This window comes from Schistocerca serialis, chromosome 9, assembly GCF_023864345.2.
Source record: "Schistocerca serialis cubense isolate TAMUIC-IGC-003099 chromosome 9, iqSchSeri2.2, whole genome shotgun sequence".
NCBI classification, from domain to species: domain Eukaryota; kingdom Metazoa; phylum Arthropoda; class Insecta; order Orthoptera; family Acrididae; genus Schistocerca; species Schistocerca serialis.
Window position 1 is genome coordinate 497,032,524 of NC_064646.1, and position 26,459 is coordinate 497,058,982.

The 26,459-nt window shown below is 41.2% G+C and overlaps 1 protein-coding gene across 1 annotated transcript; it reads right to left on the reverse strand.

Moving 5' to 3' along the window:
- Positions 1 to 1,921: 1,921 nt before the first annotated feature.
- On the reverse strand, positions 1,922 to 26,375 carry LOC126418561 (NADH dehydrogenase [ubiquinone] 1 alpha subcomplex subunit 5). Its single transcript, XM_050085377.1, has 3 exons — positions 26,213 to 26,375; positions 25,871 to 26,032; positions 1,922 to 2,161 (listed from the first exon to the last, which is right to left on the reverse strand). The coding sequence occupies exons 1-3, from the start codon at positions 26,234 to 26,236 to the stop codon at positions 1,988 to 1,990; spliced, it is 360 nt and encodes a 119-aa protein (XP_049941334.1). The 5' UTR covers positions 26,237 to 26,375; the 3' UTR covers positions 1,922 to 1,987.
- Between the last annotated feature and the right edge of the window lie 84 nt (positions 26,376 to 26,459).

Here is a 26,459-nt window from a genome sequence, read left to right on the forward strand (position 1 = left end):
ACAGCATCTGTGCAGTAGCCTGACAGCCAAATACAGAGGTATCGGTTAATATTAAGATGATTGTTCCTATTTGTAACCTTACTAGTCTGTCAGTTCACAGCCTTGTTCAAAAAGTGGCAAATCAGTACGGCAGCCCGCATGCTGGTTAACTAAAGCTACTTCCATACACACAATGGTTGACCTACATGGGCAATACTTTGCTGCAAAAGACCACAGAGGCTCTTTTAGACCCTGAAGGTAAAATAAATCTTTTTGTACACAGAAATCCAGTTACACATTTTAGTTAAGTTTTGGCCTATTTTATGCTAGACACTGAACAAGATACGCTGACCTGTTGACGTTAGTAACATTTACTAATATTAAGTTCTCACCCTGGCACCTAACATTGATACTTGTAAGACTATTACGGACTGTTTTACCATTCCAATTTTCAGATGACAAGGTAAGCTCTGTTAAAGTTCATGGGCAAAATTAACAATACAAGCAAGCAAGTAAATGATTTAAGCATTAAAATTAGTTACTTTCTTAGAACTATGTCAGGTAAAAACAAGTACTGCACAGGCAACTGGCAGGTCACCTGTGTGAAGAATTTGCTTTGCCTCAGTACTTTTCTTCTGTCAAGTTACCTTTACTGTCTAATTAGTCCTTGTGGAGAACTGTAATTGCCATCAGAACACAAACTGCCACATTCTACTTGTTACGGAGGGAGGGACATAGTACATGATCTGAATGGGGAAGAATTGGTGTGCACAGGAGAGAAATTGGAAAAGGGGAAGTAAGGCAGTGGAAAACTAATAAACTAATTAGCTGGGGAAGGGTGGGGGGAGAGGGAGGAGACGGGGCGGGAGGGGGGAGGGAGACGGGGCGGGAGGGGGGAGGGAGATGGGGGGGGGGGGGGGTTGTGAGAGTGCAAGAAATGCTGGAAAGACAATATTATTTCACCACCCACCCAACCTCCAGAAAAATCTTTGTCCATCCCTACTCCAATCCTGTATCCCATGGGTTATTCCACTGTAGTCAATGCAGGTGCACGACCTATCTCACACATGCCATCACTTCTTACAGCGGTCCAGTCACAGGAATTTCCTTCCCTATAAAAGGCAGAGCTACATGTGAAAGCTGCCATGTTATGCATCAGCTATGCTGCAGTTACATTCCAGTATTCTATGTGGGGATGGTAAGTAACCAACTGTGTAATCGCATGAATGGTTGCTGCTAAATTGTGAAAGGCTGCAAACGTGACTATCCAATTGCCACACACACGGCACTCCACAACACAAATGACAAACAGCTGGTTCACGGTGCGAGCCATTTGGACACTCCATTCTAGCAGTAGTTTCTCAAAACTACGCAGGTGGGAATTCTCTGTCCAACATATCCTGCAATCCCTCTCAGATTGTGTCCTGCCTTCTGCCACCAATATTCCCCTCCCCCATGTACATATGCAGCCAAGACCTGCTCCACACTATCCTGCCACCCTCTTCTTACCTTGTGTGTCCTTTCATATCCACTCTCCACCTCTATCTCCCCAGGCAACTGCTATCGATAATCAACTGTCAATCCTCTGTGGCTGCAGCTGTGTGCGTTTGGGTGTCTGTGTATATGAATGTGCATATCTTACTACAGAAAGAGTTCAAAAGCTAGTGCAAATACTGTACTCTGTTGTGTGTGTGTGTGTGTGTGTGTGTGTGTGTGTGCGCGCGCGCGCGCGCGCACGCCACACATGGCTCAGCTATAGGTGTCTGGTGGCCTTTATGTATTATTCCAACCAGGAATATCCATTTTTTTCTAACTTAAATCTGTGAGTACCATGTTCATCCAGGCAAACAGAAGCCTATTTTGAATTACATTATGTAACTGCCTGAAATATGAAATCTCAAAGGAATAACAGGTTTGGGTTGACAAAAATCATCACACACAATTTTGTTGAAAATATTATGGCCTTTTATTAACATTAAAGTACTTGCTACACAAGATGAATACCACACTACTTGGTTGGTGGCCATTTCCACTGGTCTGGTGGTGGTTCTGTCATCAGGGGCTCCCATGGTTTCCACCCCAGCATCTTACGTGCTAGAGTCAGTTCGTTCTCAGCCTGGATTATAAGTTCCTCCACCTGCCCACAGTTTATTTTCTTCTCAATGTCCTGAACATTTGGTGTCTGGAAACAAATGCACGTTCAGTCACAGATTTGTCCATAGTTACAAATATTAAAAGTTGATTAACAACTCCTTGCATCTGATGAAAAGATTATCATGACGAAACAGTAAGGAGAGAGAAAAAGTGACAAAATGGAGTGTGAAAACCATTTTAAAAATGACACACAGAGGTAAGAAGAGTAGTTGGTGAGGATAAAGAGGGGAATGAACAATTAACAGGAGACTTGAAGTAGAAGGGAAAGAGATTTGGAGTATGGAACATGAACAAGTAGTTTAATACACCTTAGTTTATTTAAGCAAAAGGCACACACAGGCACTAGTCTCTACTGCAGAATGATACACAGGCACCAAGAGAGTGCATCTAAACCATTTGAGCTTCGCCATGACTTTGCATAAAATGTTTGTGTGCAATCTACAATTCACCACAGAAGATCATGAAGGCACAAGAGAAGAATAGACTTTCCACAGCTTTCTACTAAAGGATTACACCCGCTACAAGGGAGTCACTCATGATGCAGCAAATTTTAATGTTATTCTCAGTCTAGCATAAGAAAGCACAAATAGTGCACTCTATGGTTACTGTATACAGATCAAGTTGCTACTAAACATCTTGACAAATCAGTAATAAGTTAAGACAAGCACTCCTCAAACTATAGACAACCTAGCTTGTCTGATATATCAGTTGAGAGACCTTAATCTGTAAAATACAGAAGATGTTAATCATTTAGCACTTAGTGCGGCAATGTGCCAATTGAAGAAAGAACAAAGATTAGGACTTCTCTGAGCAAGGAAATCTGCAGTTCCTTTCCAAGGGCACTATGTCATTCACTTTAAGCAATTTAGGTAAACAGCAGAAAATTTAAATGTGGCTGCCATGACAGGAATTTGAACCCTGCCCCTACCAAAGGTGAGACTAGCATCGAGGTATTACTGAACAGTGCATTACTTATGACATCAGCTAACTTGCTGACAGGTATGTATCTGTGAATGGGTACTGTAGTGTTACAAATCTTTATCAAACAAAATATGCACAAGATATTTTGGTCCTTTACAAAAAGGACACATGCATGTAACATGTTTCCTTATTGTAGTGGAACATTATATGGATTATTGTGATTACGTAGTACCTCTAAAGAGCATGTAGAAGTACTATGTTTGAAGTTTAAAATAATAGTTCACTACACACTGCATATGTAGGAACTTTGTAGAACAATTAATGGTGGGATGGGAGGGACCTTCCATGGTACAAAGTCACCATAATAAAAGCAAAGAAACAGTAACTTCTTCACAATAGGTGTAAAACAAAACTTAGGGCTATGGCTAGACACTGCATGCAACACATTTGGGCGTAATGAATTACTGTGTGAAGCCTACAATGAGTACAGCAGAAAAAGCTTATCAATAGATCTTTACAAATACATTCTGGTCATATGTAAAGGCTGTCAGTGGCATCAAAATTCATGTCCAGACATACACAGATGACACAGAAACTGAGGACAGCAAAGCAAAAGTAGAAATAAAGATTTTCAGAAATAACTGAAGCTGTTGCCTTTTGTGATGGTTCAATTTTTATTGTCCCACGAGTGTTTTCAAGCCACTCAGCAACTCTTCAGATGGAACACCCTTTTAATGATTGATTGAAGCATTGTGGGGGTTGTCATGTGGAAAGAAATGACTCCCACAACAGTTCAATCATTAAAAGTGCGTTCTATCTGATGAGTTGTTAGACATCCTGCAACTAGTCACAGTAAAATAAAACTGAACCATCATAAAAGCCAACTGCTTGCAGTTATTTCTGAAGTCTCTATTAATCACAATCAGTGATCCACATCCATAACTGATAGTAGTTTTCAAAACAGAAATGCTGAATTCAGTTTTCAAATACTCCTTCACTAAGGAATCTACAAATGTACAGCTTCCGTTTACTTCTCATTTACTTCTTACACCACTGTTAAGATGAGTGACTTAGATATTAATGTCAGTGATGTTGAGAAACAGCTGGAATTGCTCAAATTAAACAACGTTCCTCGGCCCAATGGAATCCCTGTCAACTTCTATACAGAATTTGTACCCAAGTTAGTCCCCATTATAACCAGAACATACCTTAGGTCCCTTGAACAAAAAACAGTGCCCAGTGATGGTATGAAAGAACATCACACCCATCCATAAGAAGGGTAGCAGAAGTGACCCACAAAACTTCTGTCCTACCTCATTGGCATCAACCTGGTATAAAACCATAGAAGCCAATCAGAGATAAAACACAATGTGGTACTCCTACCGGAACGACCTCCTCCAAGCCAACCAACATTTATTCCAAAAACACTGATAATGCACTTGCCTCATGACACAAAACCTATGAATTAAGTCAGTTCGATGACTGCAGGATTTCTCAACTTCCAAAAAGCATTTGACTTGGTACCACACCAATAATTATTAACAAAAGTATAATTATATGGGCTATAAAAAATGCGACCTGATTAAGGTTTGCCAGATAGGGAGAGTGCGCAGAGTGTTCATGGAAAGTGACAACAGAAGTACAAGTAACTTCAGGTGTGCCCCACTGAAGTGATCTGGAGTGACAGTTGTCCCTGCCACCCCCGAAAACAACGGCTGTGACGACAGACTGATCTGTAGAGTAGCTGGACGTCTAAACAGAAGTGATTTCTGGCATTTCCCAAGGTAGTGTCATAGGCCCTTTGCTGTTTCTTATCTACATAAATGATTTGGGAGACAATCTGAACAGCTGTCTTAGGTTGTTTGCAGATGATGCTGTCGTTTATCAATTAAATGTTATCAGAAGATCAAAACAAATTGCAAAATGACTTAGAAAAGATATCTTTATTGTGTGAAAATTGGCACTTGATCCTACATAGCGAAAAGTGTGAGGTCATCCACATGACTGCTAAAAGGAATCCATTAAACTTTGGTTACACGATAAATCAGTCAAATCTGAAGGCCATAAATTCAACTAAATACCTAGGAATTACAATTACGAACAACTTAAATTGGAAGGAACACACAGAAAATGTTGTGTGGAAGGCTAACCAAAGACTGCGTTTTATTGGCAGGACACTTAGAAAATGTAACAGACCTACTAAGGAGACTGCCTACACTACGCTTGTCCGTCCTCTTTTCGAATACTGCTGCGTGCGCCGTCCTTGCCAGATAGGATTGAAGGAGTACATCGAAAAAGTTCAAAGAAGGGCAACACATTTTCTATTATTGCGAAATAGAGGAGAGAGAGTCACTGAAATGATACAGGATTTGGAGTGGACATCATTAAAAGAAAGGCATTTTTTGCTGTAGAGGAATCTTCTCACGAAATTCCAATCAACTTTCTCCTCTGAATGCAAAAATATTTTGTTGACACCAACCTACATAGGGAGAAACAACCACCATGATAAAATAAGGGAAATCAAAGCCCGTACAGAAAGATATAGGTGTTTGTTCTTTCTGCATGCTATACAAGATTGGAATAAAAGAGAATTCCGAACGTCGTTCAATGAACCCTCTGCCAGGCACTTAAATGTGATTTGCAGTGTATCGATGTAGATGTAGGTTATAGACCAGTCAGCGAAGACCAAAAAGGTTGATTAGGCAAAAAAATTGCACAGTCGCAAATTTTTTGCACAGTGCTACAGGAGAGTGTCCTGAAAAACAAATTAAAAATACTGACTGGTAGTGTTGGGGGTAAGGTGGGGGGGGGGGCATTTAAAGGTCCCTTTTTATGATTTTCTCGAATAACTCAAACTGTGTCTCCTAATGGAATTCTTTCCTAAAATAAAATTTAACTAAATAATAATAATAATAATAATAATAATAATAATAAAAAGTCCTATACATTTTTTCTCTAGGATTAAATTTCCTCATTGACGGAAAAATCACAAATTATTTGAATGGTATAAAATTAATGTTTAGCTTTAAATTAAGTGGCCTACAAACAAATATTAAATGTGTGTTACACACCTAACTGCAGTGGAGCTATGTTAAAGGATTGTATTCCACAGGTGTAACAGGATGAAGGAGAGATGTGTAGGACAGAAGTGAGAAGGAAGTTAGGTCACGGGATTGTATCCATGCACTTCCCTCATTCAGAGGTTTGTAAATTTAAGATGAAGCACATGATTCCCCACTATCTACCGCACCACATCACAAAAAGAAGCTACAGGGTATGTCTCAAAGTTATGCCAACCTTCCGCTGTAAGACTTAAGTACTACTGATGTCGCAGTGCGCAGACACGCCCCGAGATGTTTATTTTCTACAAAATGCAGTAACATTATGTGGGATGCTGATATGAGTTACTGATAATACTAATGCAGGCAGGCATATGGATAGAATCTTCGCAAGTCTCTGTGCACTGTCCTACACTGCTAGAGAGGGAATGATTAGATTAGATTAGATTAATACTAGTTCCATGGATCATGAATACGATATTTCGTAATGATGTGGAATGAGTCGAATTTTCCAATGCATGACATAATTAGGTTAATTTAACAACATACTTAAGTTAATATAACAACTTTATTTTTTGCGTTTTTCTTTATTTTTTATTTTTATTTTTTTATTTTATTTTTTTATTTTTTTAATATTTTTTTTTCTTAATTTATATCTAAAAATTCCTCTATGGAGTAGAAGGAGTTGTCATTCAGAAATTCTTTTAATTTCTTCTTAAATACTTGTTGGTTATCTGTCAGACTTTTGATACTATTTGGTAAGTGACCAAAGACTTTAGTGCCAGTATAATTCACCCCTTTCTGTGCCAAAGTTAGATTTAATCTTGAATAGTGAAGATCGTCCTTTCTCCTAGTATTGTAGTTATGCACACTGCTATTACTTTTGAATTGGGTTTGGTTGTTAATAACAAATTTCATAAGAGAGTATATATACTGAGAAGCTACTGTGAATATCCCTAGATCCTTAAATAAATGTCTGCAGGAAGATCTTGGGTGGACTCCAGCTATTATTCTGATTACACGCTTTTGTGCAATAAATACTTTATTCCTCAGTGATGAATTACCCCAAAATATTATGCCATATGAAAGCAATGAGTGAAAATAGGCGTAGTAAGCTAATTTACTAAGATGTTTATCACCAAAATTTGCAATGACCCTTATTGCATAAGTAGCTGAACTCAAACATTTCAGCAGATCATCAATGTGTTTCTTCCAATTTAATCTCTCATCAATGGACATACCTAAAAATTTGGAATATTCTACCTTAGCTATATGCTTCTGATTAAGGTCTATATTTATTAATGGCGTCATATCATTCACTGTACGGAACTGTATGTACTGTGTCTTATCAAAATTCAGAGAGAGTCCGTTTACAAGGAACCACTTAGTAATTTTCTGAAAGACAGTATTGGCAATTTCATCAGTTAATTCTTGTTTCTCAGGTGTGATTACTATACTTGTATCATCAGCGAAGAGAACTAACTTTGCCTCTTCATGAATATAGAATGGCAAGTCATTAATATATAATAAGAACAACAAAGGACCCAAGACTGACCCTTGTGGAACCCCATTCTTGATAGTCCCCCAGTTTGAGGAATGTGCTGATCTTTGCATGTTACGAGAACTACTTATTTCAACTTTCTGCACTCTTCCAGTTAGGTATGAATTAAACCATTTGTGCACTGTCCCACTCATGCCACAATACTTGAGCTTGTCTAGCAGAATTTCATGATTTACACAATCAAAAGCCTTTGAGAGATCACAAAAAATCCCAATGGGTGGTGTTCGGTTATTCAGATCATTCAAAATTTGACTGGTGAAAGCATATATGGCATTTTCTGTTGAAAAACCTTTCTGGAAACCAAACTGACATTTTGTTAGTACTTCATTTTTACAGATATGTGAAGCTACTCTTGAATACATTACTTTCTCAAAAATTTTGGATAAAGCTGTTAGAAGGGAGATTGGACGGTAATTGTTGACATCAGATCTATCCCCCTTTTTATGCAAAGGTATAACAATAGCATATTTCAGTCTATCAGGGAAAATGCCCTGTTTCAGAGAGCTATTACACAGGTGGCTGAGAATCTTACTTATCTGTTGAGAACAAGCTTTTAGTATTTTGCTGGAAATGCCATCAATTCCATGTGAGTTTTTGCTTTTAAGCAAGTTTATTATTTTCCTAATTTCAGAGGGAGAAGTGGGTGAGATTTCAATTGTATCAAATTGCATAGGTATGGCCTCTTCCATTAACAGCCTAGCATCTTCTAATGAACACCTGGATCCTACTATATCCACAACATTTAGAAAATGATTATTAAAAATATTTTCAACTTCTGACTTTTTGTTCGTAAAGTTTTCATTCAATTTGATGGTAATACTGTCTTCCTCTGCTCTTGGTTGACCTGTTTCTCTTTTAATAATATTCCAAATTGTTTTAATTTTATTATCAGAGTTGCTGATTTCAGACATGATACACATATTCCTGGATTTTTTAATAACTTTTCTTAATATAACACAGTAGTTTTTATAATTTTTGATAGTTTCTGGGTCGCTACTCTTTCTTGCTGTCAGATACATTTCCCTTTTCCGGTTACAAGATATTTTTATACCCTTAGTAAGCCATGGTTTGTTACAAGGTTTCTTACGAGTATATTTAACTATTTTCTTGGGGAAGCAGTTTTCAAATGCATTTACAAAAATGTCATGAAATAAATTATATTTTAAATTGGCATCAGGTTCACGGTACACCTCATCCCAGTCTAACTGCTGTAGGCTTTCCCTGAAATTTGCAATTGTTAAATTGTTGACTGAACGTACTACTTTGGAGGACTGTTTAGTATTGCTGAATGGAGCTATGTCATATATTGTAACTAGCTGTGCACCATGATCGGAAAGACCATTCTCAACAGGCTGAGCATTTATCCGGTTAAACTTATCTTGGTCTATAAAGAAGTTATCTATCAGTGAGCTGCTATCCTTTACCACCCGAGTAGGAAAATCAATAACGGGTGTCAAATTGAAAGAACCGAGTAATACTTCAAGGTCATTTTTCCTATTACCCTCTTTCAGAGAATCTACATTGAAGTCCCCACAAATAATAATTTGCTTCCCCCTGTCTGACAGATAGCACAACAAGGAGTCCAAATTTTTCAGAAATAGATGAAAATTTCCTGATGGGGACCTATATACAGTTACAATTATAAATGTGCCTTTATTTAATTTAAGCTCACAGGCACATGCTTCTATATGTTTCTCTACACAAAACTTTTTTGTTTCTATACTTTTTGCACAATGATAACTTTTGACATATATGGCAACTCCTCCTTTCTCCATATTTTCTCTCATTACATGTGCAGAGAGCTTATATCCACTTACATTTACCTTATCCATATCAGTAACAATGTGATGCTCAGACAGGCATAGTATATCTATTTCATTCTCAGCTTCTAAATCTTCCAAACAAACCAGAAGCTCATCTACTTTATTCTTTAAACTCCCAATATTTTGATGAAATATACTTACATTATTTTTAATTATACTTTTATGAGAACCTTTCCTTATTCTAACATTTGCAGTACTCTCCTGTCTGAGTTTCTCATTGTGCTTAGGCCTAGTTCCTATACCAGTGGTCACATGGTGTTCAGAGAGGCAGATTATGTCAATTGGGTTGGGTGACTTTAGTTCATCAATGCAATTACCAAGGACTGAGATACAACTTGGTGGAGATAAAATTTCTGGTGATTGGTGAAAATTTATAATTGATAGCTGTGATTGGTGATCCAATGTGCTAGAATTGTGCTGTTGAATTTCTTTCCTAAACTGAAGATTTGTTTCAATCCTGACCTCTCGTAGAACTTGACATCTTTCTGTCTTACCTATCCTAAAAAAGGTGCTGCTCCAACACCTGTAACCACTGGTATTTTACCATTCATGGCAGTGCCTCCCCCCCTTAAATTTCCTGCTATTACCCCAGCCAGTTTCCCCTTCCCTTTCCTGTTGAGATGTAGGCCGTGCCTGGTATAGTCCCACCTACTGAGAGAATCAACAGGAACCACACCAATATGAGCCCCCGCACCCGACACAAGCAGCCGTTCCAACTCCAAATTAACTCTCCCAACAGAAGAGTTCAAATGAGGCCGGTCATGGCGTCTCAGGACAGATACAAATTCAACATTGGTGTGTCTCGATGCCGACGCAATCTTTACCAGGTCACACTCTATACTGTACCCAGGATCTCTGTCGATGCTGTTCCCTGGCCCTCCCACAATAACCACGGTGTCTTCCCTGGTAAATCCTTTACAGAGTGAACCTAAATCCTCTGTCACCTGATCCAGACTAGCACTTGGTTTGAAAAAAATGAATTCCTAGACATTCTGTACAGCTGCTGTAGTGTTCTTCCACAGAAGGTAACTTCTGCCACCACAAGTGCTCCTTGCTTTTTATTTTATAGACATACTATATCTTCCTCGCATTTCCTGTACAGTCCTTTAACGTGACCAGACAAAATAACTTCACCGAGCTTGTGTTTATACCTAGCAGTTATTTTTTAGTTTATTATGTGAGTTGTTATTTGCCTTATGTTAAGTGAGCGATTATATAATAAAACTGAACAGCTGGAGCTGAAAACTGTTTACCACACTGAAGAGCCTGTCAAGTGTAACATGGTGTCAATATGTATTTGATAATTTGTATTTCACTGTCTCCACTATCAGTGGCTGAAATGCTTTTCATAGCATGAGGGATATACAATACATCACTCCAGCCTCAACTCTTCCATCATCTGAAGAGATCCTGAGGCTTAAATTGCATCCCTCTACAACAGAAGTAGGTTGCCTAGGTGTTCTAGATTATCATATTTCAACATAAGTCAGCAATGCATTACAAGAGATTACTGTTCTAGACTTGACTGTGATTGGTCCCATTCCATCAGACATACTCACAGCTATCTTTGAAGATATGCTGCAAGTGTGATAAATGGCTCCACTCAGTATAGCCCACTCTACAATACCGGCAATTCCCGAATAGAAAAGATGTATGCAAGCTACCCGTAAGCAGTTAATGATGAGAAAGTGCAGTGACTTTTTGAGCATCCATTAATTCACCATCAACTGACCGCAACACAGTTACATAGCCTAACAATATGCCACCACTGATAGGCAGCAGCAAGGTGTCACACGTACCGCTCCAAACCGTTTCCCATCAACACTATATAGGTCCCTGACAACGTCAAACTTACAAGTATACTGCTCAGCCATTGTTTACAGGAAAGTATTTTACATAAAAGCTCACTTAACACCTGCATAAAGTACTCATTTAATAAACTGAAAATAGCTCCACTATGTAAAACCCCGTGTGGGGTTTGCTAGTCCCCCATCGGGCACTTCCCCAGGTGGTTGATAGGGGAATGCTGTCTAGATATAGAGGTTACCGGGCAAATAAAATACCCGGGGTGGACCAAAACTAGCACGGGCAGGAGAGGCTCGCTCAGCCGCAGTGAAGGCAACCCTCCTAGGGTTCGAGTACCCCAAAATCAAGACTCCTGGTCCTCCAGGTTGGGGGTTGTGCAGAGGGCTACCAACCCACTCATGTAAAAAAACACGAAACAGTCAGGATACTCAATGCCAGCCTCGGAAACAGGACAGGATTTACTGGAACAAAAACTGGCAAAGCTACAAGGATTTCTCTTTTGGATCATGGAATATTAGAAGCCTGTAACGTCCTGGAACTGCCCAAATACTATCAAACGAATTAAGAAAATATAGAGTGCAACTGGTAGCTCTCCAAGAAGTAAGATGGCAGGGAACAGGTTCACTGAAAATAGCAGACGGGACAATAATGTATGGAGACTGCGGTCAGCGACATGAATTTGGAACCAGTTTCTACATTCATAAATCAACATATGACTCAGTAAGGGATTTCAAACATGTTAATAAATGTATATCATACATAACAATTCAGGTGCAGTGGTTAGACATTACATTTCTAAATGAACACACACCCACAGAAGATAAGGATGACAACACGTAGGAAGAATTCTACAGCCAACTGGAACAAACGTACAACTTATTAAGTAGGCACAATGTGAAAATAGCGTTAGGAGATTTTAACGCCAAAGTAGGAAAGGAAGAAATCTACAAGCCAACCATCAGAAATTTTAGCTTACACGAGGAAAGTTCAGAGAATGGGGTTCGACTTATAAACTTTGCAATGACAAATGGCCTCACGATAAGCAGCACAAAATTTCAACATAAGGGCATTCATTTAGGAACATGGATATCGCCAGATGGAAAGGTAGTCAATCAAATAGATCATGTAGCTATCCAGAAACGATTCCAAAACAGCATTAAAGATGTCAGAACCTTTAGGGGAGCGAATTGTGACACAGACCACATGTTAATAATATCAAAAATGAAAGTGAAACTCAAAAGGAAAGTTAATAGAAATAGAGAAGAAATTACAAGATATAACATAAGAAACCTGGCAAAAGTAGATAGCCAATAAAAGAAATTAAAAGCAACCTACAAAACTGAGACAGACCAATGCAGAAACACAGGATGTCGAAAGCAGATGGAAACACCTGAAAGGCTGTAATCAAGAAGCAGCTTCCAAAATCAGAGGTGAAAGAAAACGACCTAATAAAATTTGGTTTAACACAAAGTGTCAAGAAAAAGTGCTAGAAAGAAGAAATGTGAGGAATGCATGGATTAAAGAAAGGGACAATATGACATTGAAGGAAAGATACTATAAACTCCAACAAACGCAAAGAACCCTAAGACAAGAGAAAAGGGAATACTATAACAATATGATCAGAGAATGATTCCCAACATCACAGGACAAGGCACATGTATCAAAATGTAAAAAAAATCCTTTGGTAAATTCAATAAAAGGGAACAGTTTATAAAGGATCAGTATGGGAAAATATTGACCAACAAAAGTGACATACAAAACAGATGGAAGACATACTTTTCACAACTTCTCAACTGCAATGACCCACACACTTACTTAAAATTGGAAGAACCCGATAAAATTGATTCAGCTGATACACTTTACTACCCCATCAGTAAATGAAAAAAAGCAAGCAATAAATAAATTAAAGAATAAGAAGGCTTGTGGCGGGGACAAGATATACGCTGAGTTATTAAAGAATGGAGGTCCACAACTGGAATTAGAAATACAGGCGTTAATAGAAACAATTTGGGAGACGGAAACCATTCCTGCAGATTGGAAAACTGCAATTGTGTGCCCCATATTTAAGAAGAATGATCCACTAGTTTGTGATAACTACAGAGGAATTGCCTTACTGGATGTCACCTACAAAATCTTATCAAGCTGCCTATTAAACAGGCTGATACCAATAACAGAAGAACTGATTGGGGACTACAGATGCGGTTTCTGCAGAAACAGATCCACATTAGATCACTTATTCACCCTAAGACAAGTAACTGAGAAGGCATGGGAATTCAATGTAGATGTCCACATATTATTCGTAGATTTTAAAAAGGCCTATGATAGCATACACCGACAGACACTCCTACATATAATGAAGGAATTTAAAACACCATCAAAATTAATCAGATTAGTTAAAATGTGTATCGATGAAACTTTATGTCGCATAGACACCAGTTGGAGAAACTGAAGATTTTAAGGTGTACACTGGACTGAGACAAGGGGATGCCATTTCACCTATTTTATTTAACCTTGTCCTAGAGAAGATTGATAGAGAATTTTCTAAAACCAGTCCACAAGGGATTCAGCTACAGGATGTGAACATTACAAGACTTCCCTATGCAGATGATGTAGCACTAATAAGTAGTTCCAAAAGAGAATTAATCAGAATGATGCAAAATTACTACAAAATTGCTGAGAAAACAGGATTACAGGTTAATGAAGAAAAGACAGAATACCTGCCCATAAGTAAGAAAACCAGAAAAGATGTGCCTCTGACTGTAGATGGATTCAATTTCAAGACTGTTGACCACTTCTAGTACCTAGGAAGTATTTTTAGTAATAACAACAGAACACATATAGAAATAGATGCCCGTTTATCAACAGCAAACAAGACACTTTTTAGTTTCATCAAAATTCTAAGAAAAAGATCACTTAGCAGTAACTTCAGAAACCACTTATATCAATCAACCATTATACTTGTGATGTTTTACGGATGTGAAACATTAATATTTAGAAAGAAAGATGAAGAAAAACTTAATATTCGAAAGAAAAGTACTAAGGAAAATTTTTGGACCTGTATACAACGAAAATAACATGAAATGGAGAATAAGAAGAAATGAAGAATTACGAGGGCTGTACAAACACCGTAACATCGAAGTGCTCAAGAGGAGAAGGTTGAATTGGGCAGGCCATATAGCAAGAATAACAGAATAGACTACCTAGAATGGCATTCAGCAGAACAATAGAAGGAACGAGAAGAAGAGGGAGACCCAGAATCAGATGGCAGGATAACATTTGGGAGGACACAATGAGGATGAACAGCAGCAGCAACTGGACAAACAGCGCATTGGACAGGCAGAAGTGGAAGAGGCTCATAGAGCAGGCCCTTGCCACATGTAAAGTAAAAAAGTAAAGTAATGTAAAAGTTCAGGCAAGTTATTTCATCTACTGACATACAAGAACTGGCCAGGAAATGCTGGGGAGGTACAGTCTGTCTCCAATTTGAAAATCTAGCAGCACTCTTAACGGGGGAAATTGCCTTTCCTGGAAGACCACTATAGCTGCCATTGTTTGTTGTGGTCTTCAGTCCTCGTTTGATGCAGCTCTCCATGCTACTCTATCCTGTGCAAGCTTTTTCATCTCCCAGTACCTACTGCAACCTACATCCTTCTGAATCTGCTTAGTGTATTCATCTCTTGGTCTCCCTCTACGATTTTTACCCTCCACGCTGCCCTCCAATACTAAATTGGTGATCCCTTGATGCCTCAGAACATGTCCTACCAACCGATCCCTTCTTCTGGTCAAGTTGTGCCACAAACTTCTCTTCTCCCCAATCCTATTCAATACTTCCTCATTAGTTATGTGATCTACCCATCTAATCTTCAGCATTCTTCTGTAGCACCACATTTCGAAAGCTTCTATTCTCTTCTTGTCCAAACTGGTTATCGTCCATGTTTCACTTCCATACATGGCTACACTCCATACGAATACTTTCAGAAATGACTTCCTGACACTTAAATCAATACTGGATGTTAACAAATTTCTCTTCTTCAGAAATGCTTTCCTTGCCATTGCCAGCTTACATATTATATCCTCTCTACTTCGACCATCATCAGTTATTTTGCTCCCCAAATAGCAAAACTCCTTTACTACTTTAAGTGCCTCATTTCCTAATCTAATTCCCTCAGCATCACCCGACTTAATTAGACTACATTCCATTATCCTTGTTTTGCTTTTGTTGATGTTCATCTTATATCCTCCTTTCAAGACACTGTCCATTCCATTCAACTGCTCTTCCAAGTCCTTTGCTGTTTCTGACAGAATTACAATGTCATCGGCGAACCTCAAAGTTTTTATTTCTTCTCCATGAATTTTAATACCTACTCCGAATTTTTCTTTTGTTTCCTTTACTGCTTGCTCAATATACAGATTGAACAACATCGGGGAGAGGCTACAACCCTGTCTTACTCCCTTCCCAACCACTGCTTCCCTTTCATGTCCCTCGACTCTTATAACTGCCATCTGGTTTCTGTATAAATTGTAAATAGCCTTTCGCTCCCTGTATTTTACCCCTGCCACCTTTAGAATTTGAAAGAGAGTATTCCAGTCAACATTGTCAAAAGCCTTCTCTAAGTCCACAAATGCCAGAAACGTAGGCTTGCCTTTCCTCAATCTTTCTTCTAAGGTAAGTCGTAAGGTGAGTATTGCCTCACGTGTTCCAGTGTTTCTACGGAATCCAAACTGATCTTCCCCGAGGTTGGCTTCTACTAGTTTTTCCATTCGTCTGTAAAGAATTCGTGTTAGTATTTTGCAGCTGTGACTTATTAAACTGATAGTTCGGTAATTTTCACATCTGTCAACACCTGCTTTCTTTGGGATTGGAATTATTATATAGCTGTCATACAAGATGAATAAGAACCAATTCGCCCTTTAGCGGTGTAGAACAGTGTGCAGATTTACGTAGATTCTGTCCATATGCGCTTGTGTTAGTGTTATTAGCAGTTCCTGTAGTGTTAATGTATTTTGTGGAAAATTAACATCCTTGGACATCTCTGCAAACTGCGTCACAAGTGATTCAAAAGGCATGCTGTGGAAGATCAGCATAACTTTGTGAGATGCCCTGTACTTGCTTCTTGTGATGTGGTGGGCTAGATAAAGTGGGGGATTACCTGCTCGATTGCAGACTTGTCAAGGAGGAAAGTACATGAACACAAACCAGTAACCTACCTTCTCTCACACATCTACTACATGCATCCCCACCCCCCCTCCACCTTTCACCCTGTCACACCCTAGAATACAATTTACGCCTTCATACAGATCTTCTGCACCTAGAGGTGTTACATTTAATATTCCCCTTTAACCCACTTTATTTAAAGATGAACATTAATTTTATACTGTTAAAACAATGTTTTTAATTAATAATTTTACTTTTGTACAGAGCCACTGTCATGTGAAACTTTCTGAAAGATACAACTGCCATGTGGCTGTACAACAGATTTTATTTCACAATCTAGATTTCAGCCTTAGGCCATTACCAAGTGTTACAAGTATTATATATAATTAGACTTCAGTAGAACCCAAGTCATCAAAACATGTATCTTCAGTTACATAAACCAATTTTGTCACAATAAGTTTGACAACATTTGTGTAATATGCTAATTTACAGACAATTAGCATGACTCAGTTGATATGGTTGTGGAAAAATAGGTAACCAAATCACAAGTTTTAAACTTTGCTACATTGTGTTTTTGTCAGTGGCTGCTTAGACACCGTGTAGCAAAGTTTAAAACCTGTCATTTGGTTCTCTGCAACCATTTCAACTGATTTTTTTTTTTTTTTTGTTTGTTTGTGGTTTTAGGGCGCAAAACTTCTATGGTCATTAGCGCCCAGTCCGTGACTTAGGAATCAGGAAAAAACCGAAATTTAAAACCAGCAGCAATGGGAACAAAGTCATAAAATTTGAGAAACTAAAAGCAGAAGGAATGCTTAAAAATCCACTACAGAAAGGGGTTGGTTGTCCCCAAAAAAAGCTTCAAATGACTGAAGTCATTTCACTGTCACTAATAAACTGGAGAACGCGGTCGGCTGAGCGCGTGTCATCTGCTAAAATCGACGATAGATCAGGCGATAGCTGTAGACGGGAGCGTAACGGATTAAAATAGGGGCATTCAATTAAAAGGTGTCTGACCGTCCACAGCTGAGAGCAGTGGGGACACAGTGGGGGAGGATCGCCGCTTAAAAGATGTCGATGGCTAAAAAGACAGTGCCCTATCCGGAGTCTAGCTAAAATTACCTCCTCCCGACGACGCGTGCGGGAGGAAGAGGTCCAAGCGCAAGGAAGGGCTTTCACTTCCCGCAATTTATTATGGGGAAGTGTTGACCAATGCGCATGCCATAAATGAGCAACTTGGCGACATAAACCGCTCCGTAGATCGGTGAAGGGAAGCGACTGAATAGCTGGCCGAAGAAGAGAGACTGCAGCCTTGGCCGCTATATCGGCCACCTCATTCCCACAGATACCAGCGTGTCCCGGCAGCCAGAGGAACGCCACCGAGATGCCCCCCAGGTGGAGCAAGTGCAGACAGTCCTGAATCCGGTGGACCAGAGGGTGCACAGGGTAAAGAGCTTGGAGACTGAGGAGAGAGCTGAGAGAATCTGAGCAGATTACGTACTGTATCCGCTGATGGCGGCGGATGTAGTGGACAGCCTGGAGAACAGCGTAAAGCTCCGCAGTATAAACCGAACACTGGTCGGGAAGCCGAAAGTGATTTGGGGTGTCGCCAACAATATAGGCACTCCCTACACCTAGCGATGTTTTCGAGCCGTCGGTGTATATAAATGTGGCGTCCGTTGTTTGTGCACATAGAGCAGCAAATGCCCGACGGTAAACAAGTGTAGGGGTACCATCCTTGGGAAATTGACATAGGTCACGAAGCAAGTAGATCCGCGGACGGAGCCAAGGCGGTGCTGTACCTCAAGTTGTCAAGAAGGTTTTAGGAAAGCGGAAGAAAAGAGAATGGAGCAGTTGACGGAAGCGGACTCCCGGGGGTAGTAGGGAGGAGGAGCGGCCTGCATACCCTACATCAAAGGAGGCGTCGAAAAAAAGGTCATGGGCTGGATTAGCAGGCATGGAAGACAGATGGCTAGCATAACGACTCAAAAGGACTGCCCGCCGATTGGACAGCGGAGGTTCAGCAGTCTCAGCATAAAGGCTTTCCACAGGGCTGGTGTAAAAAGCTCCAGACACTAAACGTAATCCACGGTGGTGGATAGAGTCGAGACGCTGAAGAATAGACGGCCGAGCAGAGGAGTAGACTATGCTTCCATAATCCAATTTCGAGCGCACTAAGGCGCGATAGAGTCGGAGAAGGACCACTCGGTCCGCTCCCCAGGAGGTACCATTCAGGACACGGAGGGTGTTAAGGGAATGCAGACAGTGAGCCGAAAGATAGGAAACGTGGGAGGACCAGCACAGTTTTCTGTCAAACATAAGACCCACGAATTTAGCGACGTCGGAAAACGGAAGGTTGACAGGACCTAGATGTAAGGAGGGCGGAAGAAACTCCTTACGTCGCCAAAAATTAACACAAACGGTCTTACTGGGTGAGAAACGGAAGCCGGTTTCGATGCTCCACGAGTGGAGGCGATCGAGACATCCTTGAAGACGTCGTTCAATAAGGCTTGTCCGTTGAGAGCTGTAGTAGATCGCAAAATCGTCCACAAAGAGGGAGCCCGAGACATCAGGAAGGAGACAATCCATAATTGGATTTATGGCGATGGCAAAAAGTACAACACTCAGCACGGAGCCCTGGGGTACCCCGTTTTCTTGGGAGAAAGTACGGGAGAGAGTAGTGTTCACCTGCACCCTAAATGTGCGCTCTGCCATAAATTCGCGAAGAAGAAGGGGCAGCCGGCCTCGAAAGCCCCAAGAGAACAGTGTGCAGAGGATGCCTGTCCTCCAACAGGTATCGTATGCTCTCTGCAGATCAAAAAATATTGCTACCGTTTGGCGTTTCCGGAGAAAATTGTTCATGATATAAGTGGAGAGAGCAACAAGATGGTCAACTGCAGAACGATGCTTTCGGAATCCGCATTGGGCAGGTGTTAAAAGACTGCGGGATTCCAGCCACCAAGCTAAACGGTAATTCACCATACGCTCTAAAACCTTACAGACACTACTCGTGAGAGAAATGGGGCGATAGCTAGAGGGGAGATGTTTGTCCTTTCCAGGTTTCGGAACGGGAACGACGATAGCTTCCCGCCATTGTATGGGAAAAGTACTGTCGGTCCAAATTCGATTATAAAGGCGAAGGAGGAAACGCAGACTATGGGTGGATAAATGCAGCAACATTTGGACATGGATGCCATCCGGTCCTGGGGCGGAGGAGCGAGAAGAAGAGAGGGCATGTTGGAGTTCCCGCATGGAGAAAACAGTATTGTAGCTTTCGTGATTTTGAGAGGAGAAAGCAAGATGCCGCACTTCCGCTGCACGTTTCTTCGGGAGAAATGCTGGCGGGTAATTGGAAGAGCTCGAAATCTCAGCAAAGTGCTGACCCAATGAGTTAGAAATTGCGACGGGGTCCACTAAGGTATCATGCGCGACAGTGAGCCCAGAGACCGGGGAGAAACTAGGCGCGCCTGAGAACCGTCGAAGCCGACTCCAAACTTCCGAGGAGGGAGTGAAGGTGTTAAATGAGCTAATAAAGAATTTCCAGCTTGCCTTCTTGCTATCGCGGATGACGTGACGGCATCGCGCACGGAGCTGCTTATAGCGGATACAGTTGGCCAAAGTAGGATGGTGACGGAAAATGCGAAGAGCACGTCGCCGCTCACGTATTGCGTCACGGCATGCCTCATTCCACCAAGGAACTGGGGGGCGCTGGGGCAATTCGGAGGTGCGTAGTATTGAACGTTCCGCAGCTGTAAGAATAACATCGGTAATATGTGTGACCTCATCGTCGACGCTGGGAAAGCGACGGTCATCGAATGTCGCTAGAGACGAAAAAAGTGTCCAAACTTCCAGCATCGCGGGCGCATATATGGCAGTTGAGGCTGCAGTCTAAGGACACATGGAAAGTGGTCACTCGAGTGTGTATCATCAAGGGCGAACCATTCGAAGCGCCGAGCTAGCGGAACAGTACCGACCGCAAGGTCCAAATGAGATAAATTTGTCATGGAGGCAGACAAAAATGTGGGGACCCCAGTGTTGAGGCAGACTAGATCCGCTTGGTGGAAGACGTCTAGCAATAGGGAGCCACGTGGACAAGGATGCGGAGATCCCCAAAGCGGGTGGTGGGCATTGAAGTCCCCAACCAGCAAATAGGGGGGTGGAAGCTGATCAAGAAGATGAAGGAGATCAGCTCGTGCCATTGGTGTGGACGATGGAATGTATACCGTACATAGAGAGAACGTGTGTCCAGAAAGGGAAAGACGGACGGCGACAGCTTGGAAGGAACTGTTTAAGGGGATTGGGTGATAATGGAGAGTATCATGGAGCAGAATCATGAGTCCTCCATGGGCTGGAGTGCCTTCAACAGAGGGGAGGTCATATCGGACGGACTGAAAATGAGGGAGAACAAAGCGGTCATGGGGACGCAGCTTTGTTTCCTGAAGACAGAAAATGACCGGCGAGTAGGATCGTAAGAGGATCGACAATTCATCCCGATTGGCTCGAATGCCGCGGATATTCCAGTGGATAATGGACATAGGGTGAACAGAAAATGGAGGAACGTGACCAAGGGTGCTGTCAACTCAACGACTGCTCAGAGCTTGCGACCGACAGCATGGAATGGCATTCAGTCGAAGGCAGAAGATCCTGATCCATAGGTTGGTCAGGAGCAGCTCCTGCCACCAGCGATCGGCCGGTTGACCGGCCACCAGCAGTGCGCCTCGGCGACACAGAAGACGGCCGAGGGCGATTTCCGCCAGGTGGTGCTGTAGATGGGACACGCCTTGGCGGAGAAGGAGAGGAACTGTGTTTCTTCGTAGCCTTCTTGGAAGTATGATGTTTAGATGAAGGAGGAACCGATGGTTGTGAAGTTGCGGTACGTAAAAACTCTTCGCGAGAATGCTCTTTTTTCGAAGACTTGGCGTCTGACTTTTGGGCTTGAGATTTAGCAGAACCCGACGAAGGGTAGCCATTGAGTGGGCAGGCGAAAGTGGTGAGGTTGAACGGGCGATCTTTGCGCTGGCCGATCTGACGACCGTGGTACTAAATGTGAGGTCGCAAGTCTGCGTGGCCGCCTCCTTTGTCGGCCGAGGAGAAGCAAGGACAGTGCTGTATTTTCCTTTCTGAGGCACGGTGGGCTGTCGACTGGCGAATAATTTTCGAGCAGCAAAGGTCGACACCTTTTCCTTCACTCTTATTTCCTGGATGAGCTTTTCGTCCTTATAAACGGGGCAATCTCGAGAGGAAGCAGCGTGGTCACCCATACAGTTGATGCAGCGAGGGGATGGAGGTGGACAAGCACCCTCATGGGCATCCTTGCCACACGTTACACATTTGGCCGGATTGGAACAGGACTGGCTGGTGTGATTGAACCGCTGACATCGATAGCAACGCGTAGGGTTTGGGACATAAGGGCGAACGGAAATTATCTCATAGCCTGCTTTGATTTTTGATGGGAGTTGAACTTTGTCAAATGTCAAGAAGCCAGTGCGGGTTGGAATGATGTTCGAGTCAACCCTTTTCATAACCCGATGAACAGCCGTGATGCCCTGGTCATACAGGTAGTGCTGAATTTCTTCGTCAGACAATCCATCGAGGGAGCGTGTATAAACGACTCCACGCGAGGAATTTAAGGTACGGTGCGGTTCCACCCGGACAGGGAAGGTGTGGAGCAGAGAAGTACGCAGCAATTTTTGAGCCTGGAGGGCACTGTGTGTTTCTAACAACAGGGTGCCATTCCGTAATCTGGAACAAGACTTTACAGGACCCGCAATTGCGTCGACACCTTTCTGAATAATGAAAGGGTTGACCGTGGAAAAGTCGTGACCTTCGTCAGACCGAGAAACAACAAGGAACTGTGGCAACGATGGAAGAACCGTCTGTGGCTGAGACTCAGTGAACTTACGTTTGTGAGCAGACATAGTGGAAGGTGAGGAAACCATTGCGGAAGAATCCCCCATGATTACCGGCGTCTCCGATGGCGCGCTCCTCCCTTGTGGGGGCCCTCACCGAGGGCACACCCGCCTTAGGTGATTGTTCACACCTCAGGTCACACCTCCCGACAAACGGACGGAGGGACCAATCGGCACTTTCGGAAGGTATCAGCTCGGGTAATCACCCCTCCCTGGGCCTGGCCGTTACCAGGGGGTACGTACGTGTCCTACCTGTCTACCCGGGGCGGGGAATTACGCGTTACCCCGTCACCGGCTACGCATGGAAGTGTGTGGGTCGGCCTTCAGACACGCACAGGGAGGAAAAAAGAGAAAGGGAAAGGAAAGAAGAGGGGGTCTCAAACGCCGCAGCGGAGAAAAGGGCAAGTAGAAGAGGGAAGGAAAAGAGAAGGACAGAGGAAGGACGAGGACTTGTAAGTGTAGAAAGCAAGGAATTTGGAACAGTTTCGAGCGTCCGTCTCCGGACGTAGGCACAAACCATACTCCCAGAGGGGGAGAAAGGGAAGGAAAGAGCCAGAGGTGAGGGGGGGGGGGCAAAGATGGGGGACAGGGAGGGATGCGGAAAGGGAAGGGAAGGTATGCAGCCCGGAAAGGAAGGAGGGCCACATTAGCCCGGGGTCCCGTGCTCACTACGCACATGTCCACAAAAGAGTTGTGGACCCCCTGGGGGGCATTTCAACTGAGTCATGCTAATCACCTGTAAATTAGCAAATTACACAAATGTTGTCACATTTACTTTGACAAAAGTGGTTTGATATATGTTTTGACAATGAGTTGTGTTCTACTCAAGTCTACTGATTTATAATACTTTTATCACTTGATAATGGCCCAAGTCCAAAATCTGGATTGTGAAACAAAATCTGATGTAAAGTCAAATGATGATTATATTTTTCAGAAAACATTTTTAATGATCTTTGATTTTCCTGTTCCCTGCAACATACAATCAGTCCTACACAAAAGAATATGAAATTTAATGTAGATTAATTCTGTACAGCGAAATACGTGTGCAACAAATCATGAATTTTGATTTATTCAACAAAAATATAATAAGTGACCTTCACATGCCCCCACTAGCCAGTATTTTTAGTATGTTGTTCAGGACCACTCTGATAAAATCTGTGACTGCAAGATTTTTTTCCCCAATTTTCCTTCACCAATTGACTATTAGGTTGGAAGATGACAACTCCTTTACCAGCTGGTGAATTCAACAAACGTGAATGCCGAATGAAGGTGGTGGTTAACAGATTGATCTATAGTACAGCCTGACATGCTACAGTTTATGCACTGTTTGTCACCAGAAAGAACTGAGAGGTAAATTCAGAAAACCTATATTAGATATTATGTGGGCAATATATTGTGGCAGTCAGCTGTGACTGTACACAAATGAGAACTTACACTGTCCGAAGGGGGAGGAATGGTGCAGGAGAATAAGCTCCACCTCCCTCTTTAAGAGCTGCTATCCTACATCCACATTCTGTGGTTCCTTGGGAGCAGAACTGTCATAACAGTCATACGGATCGCTGATTCCTTTTATTGTGGTCAAAGTTGCATTTAAATCCCTCTCTCCACTCATTAAAAAAAAAAAATAATAATAATAGTAAATAAAAATAGAGAAACAAGAAACCAAGCAATCCACAATACAAACAAACTCGAGTACACAGAGCATTTGATAGTGACCACAGCGCAATTGTTTGCTGTGGTTGGCAGTAATAGTTCAGGCATGACCTCTACTGGTATCTTATGCAACCATACTTCTAAGCACTCCCCACCTAAAACTGCCACGATATCGTGTCCGCTTAGTAATGAACAAGTCTCTGATGACAATTCTGATGTTTATTATGTACATATATATAAAATACAAAAAATGCAAGGAAAGGGGAGGGGGGGAGGTTTGTCCACTACATAACTTATTATGAAGTGTGTTGGGACCCAAGCTGTTAATATTGAACATTAATGACCTTCCAAATTTCAAATACTACTACCAGTAACCTTAGATTTTCTTGCATGTAATACAGTTCTATATAATGAAGTACTGTTTGGATAAACTACACAAATATCCAGTCAGATCTTGGTAAGATTTCAAATTAGTGTGAAGTTTGGCAACTTATTCTAAATGTTCAGAAATGCAAAATTGTGCTCTTCACAGCACAGAATAGTAGTATACTATGACAACAACACCAACAGGTTACAACTGGAATCAGTCAACCAATACAAATAACTGGGTGTAATAATTTGTTGGGATGGGAAATGGAGTGATCAAATACGCTCAATTATAGGTAACAATGTGGCAGACTTCAGTTTATACGTAAGATAATGGGAAAAGTCTACAAACCACTTAAGGAACCCACCTAAAAATATTAATGATGGTATGTGAGATCCCATAGCACAAAGGACTAACAGGGGATACTGAATGTTTGCATAGGAGGGCAAAATGAATGGTCACAAGTATGACTCACAAGGAGCAAAATGTTGAAAAAGTTAATCAGTTGACTCCTTAAGATAATGTATACTACCCCAAAAAGCCTACTTACAAAAACTTCTAGAAACAGTACTATGCAAAGAATCTAGAGCTTCACACACACACACACACACACACACACACACACACACATTTACGAAGTCATTCTTTCTGCTCTCCAGATGCCATTGGTAGAAGAAGCGCCACACATGCATTTAAGTAATCATTCTTTCTGCACTCCACATGCTATTGGTAGAAGAAGAATAACAAACATATCTCTATAATTCCATCTAGGTACCCTTTGGAATGTATGTATATGTAACCATACTATATGTTGAATGTTTCATAGGTATCACCTAACCATGGCTACAAGGCCAGAACTAGCTGATCAAGACAAGCAATAGACTAATTTACTCAAGAATGAAATTGCCTATATAGAAGAAACTGTTTTACCCTTTGAAGATGGTGAAATTCATCAGAAAGAATCTAATATATCTCAACTGCATTAGATTAGCTTAAATAAAAAGACTGGATGACTGTGATGGTATCAATAATGATGCCATTATATTAATCAGCGAACACCAATCAAATATGCAGCATTCCTGCTTATTTGAAATTGTGGACTTTTATGTTCTCTCTTCACGTCATGCTGGTCTTTTCCATCATTGTAAAAATTAATTATAAATTACTAAGAAATTGAAAAAGTTTGTGTTTTATATCTATTAGGGTGCCGTTTGTACATACAGATTCTGTTTCCCATGTAAGTGATATTTGTTTTGTGGGCGACGTCAAGCATAGAATTTTGCCACGACTTATAATTAATATCTGGATACAAGTTGGATTATGAGAATAAACAATTTAAATGACAATAAATTTTTCTATGGATGAATGAATAAGAAATAAAAGTTCATAACGTGCAATACCATTTAACACAGGGCAAACAGTTTGAAGAATACAGAATAGAGGACATAATTGCATTAGTGTATCACAATATTAAAAAATATCTTACTGTCTTTACGATGCGTGCTCGTTCCATGACTATTTCTTGCGTGTACTTTCTATACGCGGCGTCTTCAGGCATTTTCTGCAGAGCCCTAAGTATCTTACCGTAAAGGACGCTAAGGGTATGATGCGGATTTATGGCAACTGCCAACCCAGTCAACCCTGTTGCCTGTAAGAAAATATAATTGTATTCTGCAAGAAATAAAACACTAATTCGAACGTAGTTATTCGCATGTGCGCCCCTAAGCTTAAACTATAATTATACGATTGATATGAAGATTTCCTGATGCATTCCTATTTTATTAGCATTTTAAACACGCAATATAACTTTTTAATGTAATTATCGCACCTTTTTTAGTGGTCCTGAAGCCATTTTTCGACTTATCACTTGCTGAAGATCTTAACACATTACATATAGGTTTATAACATATCAGCAGACGACAAAATTGCTCACTTTTTGCTCGAACACGTTATTCGAACAAAAGTTGTAGCCTGGTTTCAAAGATCTTGCGTAGTCCCTCCCAGCCAGTGATCTTCATCATCCATCCATAGAGGAGGAAAACCTATAGCGTGAATTTTTAATAATAGTACAATTA